General features: G+C 43.6%; 1 protein-coding gene across 5 annotated transcripts in view; it reads left to right on the top strand.

Moving 5' to 3' along the window:
• The window catches only part of LOC140714303 (ras-GEF domain-containing family member 1A-like), a 299,728-nt gene extending 285,236 nt beyond the window's left edge, over window positions 1–14,492 (top strand). For all 5 annotated transcript variants that reach the window (XM_073025409.1, XM_073025406.1, XM_073025408.1 and 2 more), the window contains 9 exons: window positions 123–197; window positions 2,105–2,200; window positions 3,010–3,112; window positions 3,625–3,704; window positions 5,644–5,739; window positions 7,370–7,465; window positions 7,579–7,702; window positions 8,773–8,845; window positions 10,442–14,492. In XM_073025409.1, coding sequence (XP_072881510.1) covers window positions 123–197; window positions 2,105–2,200; window positions 3,010–3,112; window positions 3,625–3,704; window positions 5,644–5,739; window positions 7,370–7,465; window positions 7,579–7,702; window positions 8,773–8,845; window positions 10,442–10,466 — 768 coding nt within the window. In that variant the 3' untranslated portion in view covers window positions 10,467–14,492. The remainder of the gene's footprint in view (window positions 1–122; window positions 198–2,104; window positions 2,201–3,009; window positions 3,113–3,624; window positions 3,705–5,643; window positions 5,740–7,369; window positions 7,466–7,578; window positions 7,703–8,772; window positions 8,846–10,441) is intronic.
• The last annotated feature ends 302 nt before the right edge of the window (window positions 14,493–14,794 follow it).

Here is a 14,794-nt window from a genome sequence, read left to right as displayed (position 1 = left end):
AAGTGGCCTAATTCTGCTCCTGTGTTTTGTGGTCTTATGGTAAGATGCAGCAATGGTAATTTTGGGAGGGAGATATTTGCTGTTATTAATGCAGCTAATTGCTCACTCCTTATCACATATAGGACCGACTAATGCACATCACCCCGGAGGAACTGGTGCATATATTCAACCACATGGATTCAATGGACAATCATAAGGTAAGAGAAAAAGCAAGAGTTTTACCAATTCCTTATTTGGAGTTCGGCTCACAGACCACAAAGATTTTCTCTTGTTGGTCAAAGACAGGCAATCCGGGCATAAAATTAAAACCCGACCACTCCAAAACTGAACCCAAGCTGAGCTCGAGGGCTTGACGTTTTTCAGTATCTTACCAAACCCACGCCATCTCAAACATATCACTGACCTATTTGACGATGGAACAGCACATACTGATCAAGAGGAAATGTATATGGTCAAATGAAAAAAGAAAGTTCTGAAAATGCTCAGTAAGTCAGGCTGCATCAGTAGGAAGAGAAAGCGAGTTAGTCTTCCAAGCTAATGGACTTGCTTCTAAACCTCAAAAAATAAATTGAAAAGGCACCACCTTCTCAAATAGAAACACAGAAATATTGTATTGCACACAGACCTCCAAAGTTTGGCACAAAGGGATTGGAGGAGGCCATTCAACATCTGAACCATACTACAAAGAAACAGTATGGGGGGGGGGGGCAATGAATCAACTTCTGGTGAAGGGTCTTTGTTCTGAAACATGAACTCCGTTTCTTCTCTCACAGATACAGTCTGACCTCCGAGCATTTCCAGCACTTTCTGATTTAATTTTAGATTTCCAACCTCTGTGCTCTTCCATTGACATATGTGGTACTGAGTTGGTATAATACAACCCCAGATATTTTATCACAATATACAGTACGTCCAACCCTGCTCGACCCAATGCACATAGTTGGACTAGGCAGGATCCACAGTATTGTAAAATGTTTTGTCACCTTACACCAGTAGGTTAATAATATTATACACTTCGCGGTCAGGTCATGTTAATGATATTTTGAAAGATGATAGTATAAGACCATTAGACATAGGGGCAGAATTTGTCCCATCAAGTATGCTCCAACATTCCGTCATGCCTGATTTATTATCTCTTTCTCCTATTCTCCCTCCTCCCCGTAACTCCTGACACCCTTTCTAGTCGAGAGCCTATCAACCTCTTTAAAAGACTTGGTCTCCAAATTCTTTAGCCTCATTCACCACCCTCCAGCTAAAGAAATTCATCCTTATCTCTGTTCTAAAGGGACTTCCTTCTGTTCTGAGTCTGTGGTTTCTGGTCTTAGACTCTCCCAGCAGCCTTCCAGTATTCAATTGGTTGCAGTGAGATTCCCTCCAACCCCCCTCCCATTCTTCTAAACTCCAACAAGTGCAGGCCAAGAGCCACCAAATGATCCTCATACGTTAACCCTTTCATCCCCATGAACCCTCTGCAGTGCAGCATATCCTTTCTTAAATAAAGGGCCCAAAGCTCCCAGGTGAGGTCTGAGCAATTCCTTACAAAACCCCGGCATTACATCCTTGCTTTTGCATTCCAATCCTCTCGAAATGAGTGCATTTGCCTTCCTTACCACCAACTCCATCTGCAAGTTAGCTCTTAAAATACAGTTCAATCAGGGCCTAATAAGAGGGGCTACGTTACGTAATTGGAGATGTCACTGCCTGACGTTGCCGTGTCCACTTTTCCAATGGAGCCTGAATGATGGTGAAGCGGGCCACTGCTTTCAGACAGATATGTCCAGCGGGCTGTAATACTGATGTCTCACAGCTGGTGGTCCAGCAGATTGAAGCAATTCTAAGCTCCAGTTGTTCTGGTCTGCCTGCAATGGGCCGTTTTGTTTGATAGATTGTTGCTGAATCTTTGTTGTGGCTCCCAGTCAGGAATGTGAGCGTCCTGGAGCCTCTGATACATCAGCAAACAGCTGTAATGAGCAGGCGGGGAACCTGAAACCTCTGAGCTGCCCGCGGGCATTAACGCCCTCCAGGGTCAGAAAATCATTAATCAAAACTTGGACCGGCGGACAGGCGCTCTGACGCTCAGACTTTTATTCTGTTTCTTTTCAAGACCTGTCGCAGTGACATCAAAAAGACATACAGCTTGGAAGCCTGCGACAACTGGTTTAATCGGCTGAGTTCGCTGGTCGCCACCGAGATATGCAGAGTGAGTTAACAGTGATGATTCTCGGCTCCTGACAAGCCAGTTAGTCACCCCAGCTGCCACGCTGCGATGCATGCCAGCAATGCTGGTGTTGCAATCGCTTGGCGTTGCTGTCTGGAGGTCAGAGGTGGGAAAGAGAGTTCTCTTAACAAGCAAACTACTGTGACGACAGTACAGCTCCTCACTCTCGGGGTCGCTACACCTGTTTAATAGGCCACAGTTCAAGTCTCTGCTGAGCATGTGGCACCGCGTGTGCCTTGGCATATGCAGCGCATTGCGCTGGTGTGTGGGGAATAATGAGGTGAAATTATAATCACTGTCCAGTTGTCTCCTTAACAAGCAGTCTGCATCCCCTTTCTCACAAAAATACATACAATAATCAGGGGTTCACAAATCTATTAATGATTTCAATTTAAAGTACCATTACTATTATCTACAAAGCACTCAATTCCTTGTGGGAGCACCATTCTCGGAAATCCGGCATTGTACCCACAGAGATCGCGGGCTCCTTCTTGAAGGACACGTGGGTACAAACGTAACTCCTGAAGAGGAGCAGGCAGTCAGAGCCTTCAACTACCTACCGCCTTGAGCAGTGAATAGTCAGCATGGCCAGGCCCAGGAGCTAAATCCACCAGGAGATCCCCCAAATCCCCCAAATGATCCAGCAAACCCCCCCCCCCCCACCCCACACATACACACACAACCCTCCTCCCATACCAGGTGACCATAGATCCATAGATCAGGAGCGGGGGACAAGTCATAACTCTACCATCCCCCACGCAGTCTCACAGGCCATTTCTGTCCACTCACAGGTTGGAAAAAAGAAACAGCGAACGCGTGTGGTCGAATTTTTCATCGACGTGGCAAGAGAATGTTTCAACATTGGAAACTTCAATTCCCTAATGGCAATCATATGTGAGTTTGCTCTCCAAAATTCTCTTCTTTCCTATTCAGCACCCCACCCCCATTTTACTGCTTCCACTGCAGGTTGCCATGACTTCGATTGCTTGGACCCAAGTCCTGTAGTTCCAACCTTTAATTTCCTTATCCATCCCTTTTCCACTAAATTGTTCCTTAGAATCTATAACCAGGTTTTCAGTCGCTTGTCTGAGCAGACAAAATGCCTGAGGAACTCAGCAGGTCAGGCAGCATCTATGCAGATGAATAAACAGTGGATGTTTTGGACTGAGACCCTTCATCAGTCACTTGCCTGAATGCCCCTTGATGTGGCCCAGTATTTAATTTTGCCTGCTAACAGCTGTGTGAAGATGCTTGGTGTTTTTCAGTCCATTAATGGTACTAAATAAGTGTCAGTTGTTGTAAAATAAGAAGGGGCCTCGTTCCCCTATTCACTCTGCTGACATGCAGATGTTCATGCAGAACCCCATTTCCTCTGCTGACTTCTCTCTCCTTTCTCCCCTTTGTAGCCGGCATGAACCTCAGCCCTGTTGCCCGACTGAAGAAAACTTGGTCGAAGGTCAAAAAGGCGAAATTTGAAGTCTTGGAAGTAAGTGCAGGTCAGGTGGAGGTGGGAAGAGTGGGGCCTGGTGTGGACAGCTCCTTTGTCTAACACAGCGGGGGCTGTTCCCTCAGATGCTACATGCCATTTGCAATCTGAACTTGTGCTGTGAGCTTGCACTTTTGTAAGTAGGAGGGCACCAAGTCGGAGCTGGTACTACTTTCTTGGGTGGCTCGGAGCATCAGCTCCATTGCCACCTGACTGGCAAGTCCTTCAGTCCTGCTGACTGAAGTTTGGCCAGGGCATCCCTCAGTCTCCATCACTGAGAGACCCAGATGTTGGGAGAAGATGTGCCTCCATAATGGAAGATGGAGGAAGAACTCTGAGGGGAGTGGAGTGGGGAGGGCAGAATGTGTCTAGAACCTTGAAGGGTGGGTGTGTGTAGGACAGGAAGTAGTTGATAATGAGACCAATACCAGTGGGCTAATTCTGTTCTGCTTCAATGTAGGGCAGCATTTAATGAGTGAGTAGTACTTTTACAGCTCCCAGGTAAAGTTTAACTCCCACTGCTGCCTGTAAGGAGTTTGTGCGTTCTCCCTGTGACTACTTGGCTTCCATCTGTTTGTTCCGGTTTCCTCCCATGTTCCAGTGACTTTTGGTTAGGGATATTGAATTGTGCGCATGCTATGTCGCTGCCAGAGACATGGCGACACTTGCATACTGCCCCCAGCACAATCCTCGGACTGTGTTGGTTGTCGACGGAAGCAAAGCAGTTCACTGTCTGTGACAGATTAGGCTGCCCGGTGAACACCATCCTGTGGCTAAGCTGAGATGGTGCTCGGGTTGAGGTCTACAGTTCTGCAGGGAAGTAATGGAAAAAAACACACAAACTGTTGCACATGTGGTCTGCGCTCTTCATCTGACCTGTGTCCCCTTCGCTGCGGATATCCATTTCCAACCGTAGATACTTCCGTCTCGCATGGCCACGCTTGCACCGTAGAGAGGGTGTTCACCTCTCCACCAGCTGTGTTTACCTGGCAATGGACTGAAACCGTTTTAATGCGCTCACATTGCATCAACATCCTGTAATTAATCGAGGCAACGGCCTGCATTAAGTGGGTCAGTGTCTCCTGTAAATCAGCACAAGCAGAAGCTGTCATTCCCACAGCACTGATTTATGACTTGAGGTGCTATTGTTCAATCTCCCAACAAATCTTCATTCCCCTTTGCTCTACCATTGTGTAATACTCTGCAACTTCACTGTGCCTTTCGTAGAATAGTTCAGCACAGAAAGAAGCCATTTGGCCCTGTCTGGCTCTTTGATACATCTTTCTAATCAATCCTTGCTTGCTTTCTTCTTAAGACCCTTGCGATTTTAACCACTTACATATTTTATTTATTTACTGATTGAGATACAGCATGGAAGCCCTCGCGGCCCTTCGAGCTGCACCGCCCAGCAACCCCCGATTTAATCTGAGCCCAATCATGGAACAATTTACAATGACCAATTAACCTACCAAGCGTTACGTCTTTGAACCGTGGGAGGAAACAGGATCTGTGGGAGAAAACCCACACATTCCAAGGGGGGGGGGGGGGATGCGCAGACCCCTTAAAGATGATGTTGGAATTGAACTCTGAACTCCGACACCCCGAACCATAATAGTGTAACGCTAACCGCTACCAAGGCACTGATTGCCTTCTCAACTTGGAGCGAACTGCCTTCGCTCCTCTAGAAGCTGACTGTGCCATCTTTGATCGGGCGACACAGAGACCCAAATAGCTGTATCTCCATCAATGCCCAGGATATGAGTGTGACATAGAATCTGACAGAATCCAGTCATGTTTCCCAAATTAGGGCTTGGTTTGAAATTGAGGTTTCGTACCTGGGATAAGAGTCTAGTGCATGGATACACACATATGTAAACAGATACACATCAATGTGCGCATGGACTCATTTATTTTTTTTATCCTGTGCTCTGTTTAACAGAATCACATGGATCCTTCCAGCAATTTCTCTCACTACAGAACAGCTCTTCAGGGGGCTGTGCAGCGATCCCAGACAGCGCACAGTAACCGTGAGAAGGTAAGTGGTGCAAAGTAACACAAAAGCAATCCGCGCAGAAAAGACTCATCAGCTGGAGCTCTCTCCTGTTGTCCCTTCCCCGAGCCTGCTTGAGGACAGCAGCCACACCAGAGTTACACTGAATGGCTAAGTCGGAAATGGGCCAATCATCTCCTGCCCTTTCTACCTACCTCATTTTGCCCTATTTGTGAAATCACTTCCTTAGTATGTGCGTATCAGCCTTCCATTTAATTGGGCCTCAGTTACTCGCTTTTTTCTGGTTGCAGAAAATTCTGAGTATTTAATGGCAGGAGTGGCTAATACTAGAGACATAAATTTATGATAGAAGGAAAATACAGAGGTATATTTTATTACAGAGCGGTGGGTGCATGGAACTTGCTGCAGGGATGGTGCTAGAGGCAGATACATTGTGAACAATTAAGGAACTCTTCGATAGCTACAGAGAATCAGTGGCCACCTGTGCAGCTGCTCATTAATGCAAGTATCTAATCATGTTGCAGCACCTCGACGCATAAAAGCATGCAGACATGGTCAAGTGGTTCAGCTGTTGCTCAGCCCAAACATCAGGAAGGGGAAGAAATGTGATCTTAGCGGACTGTGAAATGTTTGTCCGTGCCAGACGGGGTGGTTTGAATATCTCAGAAACAGGAGAGCTTCTGGGGTGCTCATACACTGCACTCTCGGGAGTTTACAGAGAATGGTACAAAAAGCAAAAATAACATCTAGTGAGTAGCAGTTCTGTGGGCGGAAATGCTTTTAATAGGAGAGGTCAGAGGAGAATGACCAGTCCGGTTCAAGCTGACAGGAAGACGACAGTAACTCAAAAAACCACAGTTACAACAGTGGTGTGCAGATGAATATCTCTGAATGCACAACATGTCGAAACTTGAAATGGATGGGATACAGCAGCAGACGACCATACCGGGTTCCACTCCTATGGCCACTTTATTAGGTACACTCTTGTATCTACTAAAGTGGCCACTAAGTGCATATTCATGTTCAATGTTCTTATGGATTTATTAATGAGAAATTATTTAGTAGAAACAATTTTCTATTAGTTATCTTCATCAAACCCTTTCTTACATTAGGGAACACTGCAGGAAGCAGCACATCACAAGCATTCCGGGTCAGTTATCAATGGGCAATAACTGTTCCCCTTGCCAACGATGCTTGATGGTCATCTCTGACCAGCAGTATCCCACCAGTGAATAAATGCTGGAAGAACTTGGCCAAGTTCACCTTCCAAGTCTGTCACAGAAGGGATACACAACACAGCCTGTTCAACCTCTCCTGATAATGAAGGAGAGCCAGAATTCATACTAGTCAGGCTGAATTTATTCCCCCACACAAATCTCCATCCACACTCACATTTCTGTTGGATTTTTCTTTGCATAAAAATAGAAGCACTCTTTGCATTCACAATGGTGGCTGCGTGAACTTCACACCAATTTCTTGTCTGGCAAGTTCATTTTAATAATTGAGACATAAGAAGGCGCCGTGTGAAAGTGAGATAAGGCAGAATAAAATATGATTCGCCTCTTTAAATTTCATTTAATTAAAAAAAAGCTATTTCTGATTCAGCCACTCGAGGGAATAAATCGTTAAATGAGTTATTTTTTTTCTTCTTTAGGTTGTCATTCCAGTTTTTAATCTCTTCATCAAAGACATCTACTTTCTGAACAAGATTCACGCCAACAGACTGCCTAACGGGCAAATTAACTTCAAGGTAAGGAGCAATGCCAACATCACATGTAAGTTGGCTGAAATCAGTCAGACTTTTCATGATTCTAAACATTCTGAGAACAAGTAGTCAATGCTTATTGTTTCTTCTTGATGCAGAAATTCTGGGAAATTGCCAAACAGATCAGTGAGTTTATGATGTGGAAACAGGTGGAATGTCCCTTTGAGAAGGACAAGAAGATCAAAAACTATCTTCTGACAGCTCCTGTCTACACAGAAGAAGGTGAGTATTCCATAAGTCTGAGATATAGCATTGGCTAACGTTAGTCTTAAAGGGATAGGAGGCACAGCACATCACATTTGAGTTCAGGTAAAAACTTCCCTTTTGGCCTTCCATGGATGGGGAACTATATTACCAATATAGAATGGTCATTAGTCCTTTCACAATACAAATATTGCTCCTTTTAAATATAGAAACACTAACACAACAGAAGTCCCTCATTGTTTATTAATGAATAAAGTCAATGCAGCATAAGAGCTGTCCTCCTCCGAAAGATCTAAATCGGGTTCAAAAGGAGGTTCCGTGCGAGGATTGGCTCAATCTCAACTCATTTTACCTGGAGCTCATCGAATATGAAAGTTAAAGGAGTTGGACTCTAAAGTGCTTGATACTGTTGGATGCAATTGTAATGTTCATTTGGGAACTGGGCAAAGATTGGAATGGAAAGCATTTGCAGGGTGATATGAATTCTTGTAAAGAGGCATTACACTCTTAATGGACAGCCAACAATTTGGACATTGTGCTAGGACTTAAAGTCTCTTGTAAAATAAATGGAAGATTACGAGAAGGTAAATCTCTGCACCCTCTGTAAAGCTTCCGAACCCTTCCTATAATGAGACAACCAGAGCGGAACACAATATTCCAAGGGTGGTTTAACCACAATTTTATAGAGCTGCAACATGGCCTCATGGCACTTTAACTTTATCCCCCAACTAACGAAGACCAACGCACACCACATGCCTTCTTAACTACCCCATGAGCTTGTGTGGCAACTTTGAGAGATCTACGGATTTAAGCTCCAAGATTTCTCTGTTCCTCCACACTGTTAAGAATCCTGCTATCATTTTAATCACCTTAAAATTATGCTGTCATATTAGCCATTGCTGCTCTGGCAAAATGGTGCTGTCTCTTCTCAACAATCCGTATCTCTCTGAAAATGCTTTCCATTCCAGTCCTCAGTAGAATACTACAACTGAATCTGTCTCCATCACCATCCAGACACTCAAAGAAAGATTTACTCCTGTTGTTATTGTTTACATTTCTAACTGACGTTCTCTCCCTCTTATTCCCAGCACTTTACTTAGCTTCATTTGAGAGTGAGGGACCTGAGAACCACATGGAGAAGGACAGTTGGAAGTCACTCAGGTACTGAGACCTACCCTTGAGGTGCTTCTTTAACCCTTTGTGTACAGGTGCTGAAAAAGTTTGATCTGGGTTCAACCTGGGAACATAGCAAAAATCTTTCCCATTCATTAAGTTGGGCTTCTTGTCAAATTTGTTCTGAAGAACAGTGCAATTCTCTAATTGGGATTTTTACTGAAAGCAAAAGTTTTGAGCAAGTTCACTCCCTGGTGACCCCCAACAGGGTTGCATTAGAGCAGTGGTTCCCAACCTTTTTCATGCCATTGAGCCTTCCCATTAACCAGGGGGTCCATGGACTCCAGTTTGGGAGCCCCTGCATTTGAGGCAGATGCTCTTTGCTGAGTGGAATAGTTAAACTGGAGTGAATGGCTCTTCTCCTTTCATAGATGTAGTCTTTGAGTTTCAAGGCTTCATGCTTTGGTTCCACAGGAATGTAATGTCAAAATCCCAAGCAACGCCTTTATCTTGTAAAGTGACCCCTTTATCTTGGTGGAGACAGTTCCTGAGCTTTTGCCCAAAAAAGTCACTGCCTCTGTCTTGTGCCAGGCAGAGCCTGTGTCTGCTTGGATGTAGATTTGGTATCTTGGAAGAGATTGAAGCGTTGTGTGCTTGGTATTGTTTGATCCTAATGCTTTTGTGATCTAAAGGTTCTTCAGAAGTCAAGAATGAGACATAAAACTTGTTACTTATGGTTGTTTTATTTACAAGAGCAAAGAAGGAGAAACACAGAAAACCTACAGCACAATACAGGCTCTTCGGCCCACAAAGCTGTGCCGAACATGTCCTTACCTTAGAACTACCTAGGCTTACCCATAGTCCCTCTATTTTTCTAAGCTTCATGTACCTATCCAGGAGTCTCTTAAAAGACCCTAAAATTTCCACCTCCACCAGCGCTGCTGGCAACCCATTCCACACACTCTGTGTAAAAAAACTTACCACTGACATCTCCTCTGTACCTACTTCCAAGCACCTTAAAACTATGTCCTCTTGTGCTAGCCATGAATAAAAAGAGTGGTGAGAGAAAGAAAGGAAAGAGGAGATTAAAATGTAGTCACGTCCTTCTCATACCAGAATAGCAATAAACAGAAATTCTGTCGATAACAGTTAACCAATAAAATAGCCAGATTCAAGTAATGTGACACCTGCCACTGAAACCAAGAGGTTTCCAGAAAATTGCAGAGACATCTGCACCATGATTCCTAGAAAATACTTTGTACAATGCACAAGTAGCAGGTAATTATATAAAAGGGCAAGCAAGTTTATGTAAGTTAAGCTACAATAAATATAACAACTCTACAGCTCATTCTAACAGTAGTAAATGAAAAGGCACCCAATGACCATTGGGGTGAATAGTTGTAATCTCATCAGTTAGGGATATTCAAAATGCCATCAGCCACCCAATATGAAGCCATTATGCATGCAGGTTTAACATCTCATCTGAAAGGAAGGGTATCTTGACACTGCTGCAGTCCCTCAGCACTTCTTGAGAAGTTTTTCTTTGAGTCACTGGAGTGGATGCTGAATCCACGTCCACACACCTGAGTCAAGGCAGTACTCTGTACAACATTCTCACATGCCTTTTCTTCTCTTCTTCTGCAGGGCCACACTTTTGAACAGAGCATGAAGCAACCACTTTGTACACACCGGACTCTGCGAATCATTTGCACTGCATCAGACTTATAGCTCCATTTTGGAAGAGAAGAGACTTGGTTTGGTCACTTGCCTTTAAATTTGTAAATTTGATTTTGATTCAGATTCGGATCGTGACTGTACAGAGAGAAAGTGGCCGAATCTTGGGGCTTTGCTCCCACTGGCTGGGATATGTTTATTCAATGCCTTTTACAGCAGACATTGTGCTATGACTTAAAGTCACTTGTAAAATAATTGGAAGACTACAAGAAGGCAGAAGACTGACTTTTGCCATGGGGCAGGACCCTTTAATAAAGAGAAGCATCATGGGAGATCCCTGGCTGCTGTTTCTATGGATACTGGTAGAAATAGGACAATGGCAGCCTGTGAGAAATTCCTACTACGGTCAATTCATTCTTTGTTTTGTGACAATTTGCTGCTTCTGTTGGTGTGCGTGTGTATGTGTGCGTGTGTGCACGCGTGCGTGCATGTGTGTATGTGCACATGCGAGTGAGAGGATGAGAGATGAAGTGAGTTACGGGTATAAACAGAAGGGACTTTATTGCACCAGCCCAGAATCCTACTGACTTATGTAGGGGCGGGGGTAGAGGACAAAGTTTAAACGGACAAGATTATACAAGGCAGAGAGGTGAACATCCAACACAGAGTATGTAATGATGTTTCTAAACAGCAGCTTGTGATGTACTGGATTGAAACAGCACCAGTACTGTGTCCATTGAGAATGTGCAGATTTAACATTGTGAACTATAACTCATGGTTTCAATGCTCTTATTGATTGAAGAGTATTTATTTTGTGCAACGTCCATGTCTCACTTAGAATGAAGGACTCATTTTCTGCCCTACTGCACATGTTGTTCTGTATCACCTAAAGCGAGACAGTCCCAGGAACTGAGGGAGTACCTTGAACCTGCTGTAGAGTCCATGACACTGCCTCTCCAACTCAACCTCATCTTACCACCGAGGTTTGCCTCATTCACAAAACCATCCTTCAATGAAACTTTATCACTTTGCAATTGTTTAACGTGCCTGACCTGCTGGGCATCTTCCAAATTCTCTGGTTCTTCTGTTAACATTGAAGTTTTGTTTAAATCAGACTCTTAAAAGATTTAAATAGTTAAATACCACATCAGATCTCAACAAAACATTCCTAATACTAGAACCACCCTCCCAGATGCTGCACAAGGGATCATGTCCAATTTGGAATATTGTGCATGGAGGCTTATAAATGCACAATGGAGATCATTGCCCATCTTTGGGGTTAGATGGAAAATTAATGATAAGGAATTTGATAGATGGGACTTGTCAACAATGGGGGTGGGGCAGAGAAATAATCATCTTGGTTGAGGAGAAAAGTATGGGAAAGAGCTCCAAGGAGAATATTTGTGTAGAAGTTGATAAACAGCTTGGAAATGATAGACCAAGGGAAATGGAGTCTTTATCAGGGGTTTCCAACCTGGAGTCCATGGACCCCTTGGTTAATGGTTGGGGTCTGTGGCATAAAAAAGGTTGGGAACCCCTGGGCTAGATGGATTTTTAATAGGGAAATATTATGTCTGTAGCTGAAGAGCCTAGGTTATCTAAGTTTAGCCTGTGAGACATCAAACCCACCAACTTAACTGTTTGGTTAAGCCTATTGGTACAAAATGAATGGCCAGAGAAACCTTGATAACTTAGATGTATTAAACTAGTAGGAATGGGCATTTGATATTTGGCCAGGACACTGAGGGCCAATGACCTCATATCTATGCTCTATGATTCTATAAATTCCTTATAGAAGTGGTGAGACATGAACTAGTTTCAGCATCACACTATATCATTTTGCAGTGCCCAGGACTGGTAGTGTCTTTCTCTCTCTACCACAGGTTAAGAGTTGATTCTTGGCAATATTCCCAGAAAGTGGGGCTAATCATAATCCCAAGTATTCAGCAATATAGAATCTGCTCTAACAAAAACCTGAGAATAAGGTTATAGTAATTCAGCGGATTGCATGGGCAAGCTGGGAGACACAGGGACTTCTAAATGTGATTTGTGATGATCTCACTGTCCCTTCCTCGAATCCCTTAGAAACAAAATCATAAATGGTGGGAGATCCAAAAATCATAGAACTTCAGCAAAACCACTCATTAGATGTGCACGTTAAACGCAGCCTGGGATGAGAATGAAAAGAAAGCGATTAAGTAGTTTTGGAGTGCTTGGTGGTGCATTCAAATAAATGAGATCCTCTCATTGAGATGTGTACAGAAAATGCCAGAAGCCTTCAGCAGGTCAGGCAGCACCTGGAGAAAAAGGTTGAAAACCCCTCATCAAGATCTGCTTGAATAGTTGATGAAAGGTCACCTCCCTCCCTTTCCCTTTCTGAAGGAGTCTCCCTGTCTGCTGTTTGCCCAGAGATTTCAAGCCCAAGAGCTCATGCTAACTCTACCATTTATAATCCCCTAGCCCTGCTCCTTACGCACACATTGATAAAGTTTCAGGAACGTGGCATCTCCTATCTCCTACAATGCCAATATCATACCACTGCCTTTGATGTTACAGTGAAAAGATTGTTAGACATGTGCCTATGTGGAATGAAGCTGTCCATAAATTGTATTGGATTTAGTTACATGTACGATACCAGGAAAGTTTCTGTTCCAAATAAATCAAAGGTCGTTTTGTCCTTAGAGTCAGTCTTAGAACACTACAGCAACAAAAAACAGGCCTTTCAGCCCATCTAGTCCATGCCAAACTATTACGCTGCTTAGTCACTGACCTGCACCAGGACCATCCGCCTCCCATCAATGTACCTACCCAAATTTCTCTTAATTGTAGAAATCAAACCCTCATCCACCACTTCGACTAGCAGCTCGTTCCACATTCTGAGCACCCTCTGAGTGAAGATGTTCCCCTAATGTTCCCCTTAAACACTTTACCCTTCACCCTTAACTTCTAGTTCTAGTCTCAGTCAACCTAAATGGAAAAACCTTGCTTGCATTTATCCTATCTGTAACCCTCACAATTCTGTATACCTCTACCAAATCTCCCCACTTTCTCCTGTACTCCAGGGAATAGAGTCCTATCTTATTCATCCTTTCCCTATAACTTGGGTCCTCAAGTCGCAGCAACGTCCTTGTAAATTTTCTCTGCACTCTTTCAATCGTATTGATATCTTTCCTGTAGGTCCTAGCTGACTTTGACATTATAAGCCATCCTGTCATTCCTGTCTCTGGTAGGAAATCTGCCGTTGGTTCTCACCACACCCTGGCAGACCCAGGGGCCTCCAAGTATTTGCCCAAATAGTACACAAACATAGTTGAAGGAAGTCACAGCTGCATTTTTAAAATCTTTGCAAGGACGGTGCTTTATCTGGATTTACTGACTCATGACACCCAGTGAGATTATTGTATGCAATCAAGGACAAGCAATCATACAACAAATCCTCAAGGCATTTTCTGAAGCTCACATTTATAACTTGTGCATTTGTGTCTTTTAAAGAAAACTTACAAGCACATCTGTGTGATTCTGTGAGGTGGAGCAGCGTCTAAAGCGGTAGAATAAATGACAGCTCCTTCTTAGAAAATGACGAGTTGGTTGCATGTACAAAAATAGTTTGTGGGTTCCTGCTTTGTTACCAAGGGACTGATACAGCAACACTTGCAAGCTGATCTGTGAGTCGTTGCTTCAGTGTCACTTGGGCAGATGGCTATCACAGAAAACAGGCTAGCGTCACCACAGCTCCTCCTTGTATCTATCCTGCAACTAAATGCAAGGTCAAATCTCCATAGATATGTCCCCCTTCCTTCAAAAGATAACAACTCCCTTTGTTTTCTTGCATGGGAGACACTTTACCCCACCTTCAAAAGAAAAAGCAGCACTCCTGAAAATGAATCTTTTATTTTTTGTTTCCCCCGCTGGAGGGTTTATGTATTCAAAGCACTGAATGCATCATGCAACAGTCTCGATGTTTTAATTGTTGGTTTTTATAAAGATACAAATACAGAAAATAAATTATGTGAAATGAGAATCGCGCGTCTGCTTTATTTTTGTTTTCTTTCAAGCTCAAATCCCCAATTGCTCATTTTATGTTTGTTCCATGAAGAACATGACTGGGCTTTATCTGGCAATGAATGGTGCCTTTGTCTTTGGAAGGGAAGGGTGGACTGGAAAACTCAACGCATTGCAATGGGTCTTCCCCCAGTAAAGGATGTCATTAGAGAAGGAATTGTTTCAATCCACCAGCACAGATGTGGCATCAGAAGTTAAATCAAATGTTTGCACAAAAGGGAACTGCTGACCACAGGATTAATTGTACTTATTACAAAGGTC

The sequence above is a fragment of the Hemitrygon akajei genome, chromosome 21 (assembly GCF_048418815.1).
Source record: "Hemitrygon akajei chromosome 21, sHemAka1.3, whole genome shotgun sequence".
In the NCBI taxonomy this organism is placed as follows: Eukaryota; Metazoa; Chordata; class Chondrichthyes; order Myliobatiformes; family Dasyatidae; genus Hemitrygon; species Hemitrygon akajei.
The sequence above is the reverse complement of the archived record's forward strand: the minus strand, read 5'-3'. Positions and strand labels throughout refer to the sequence as shown.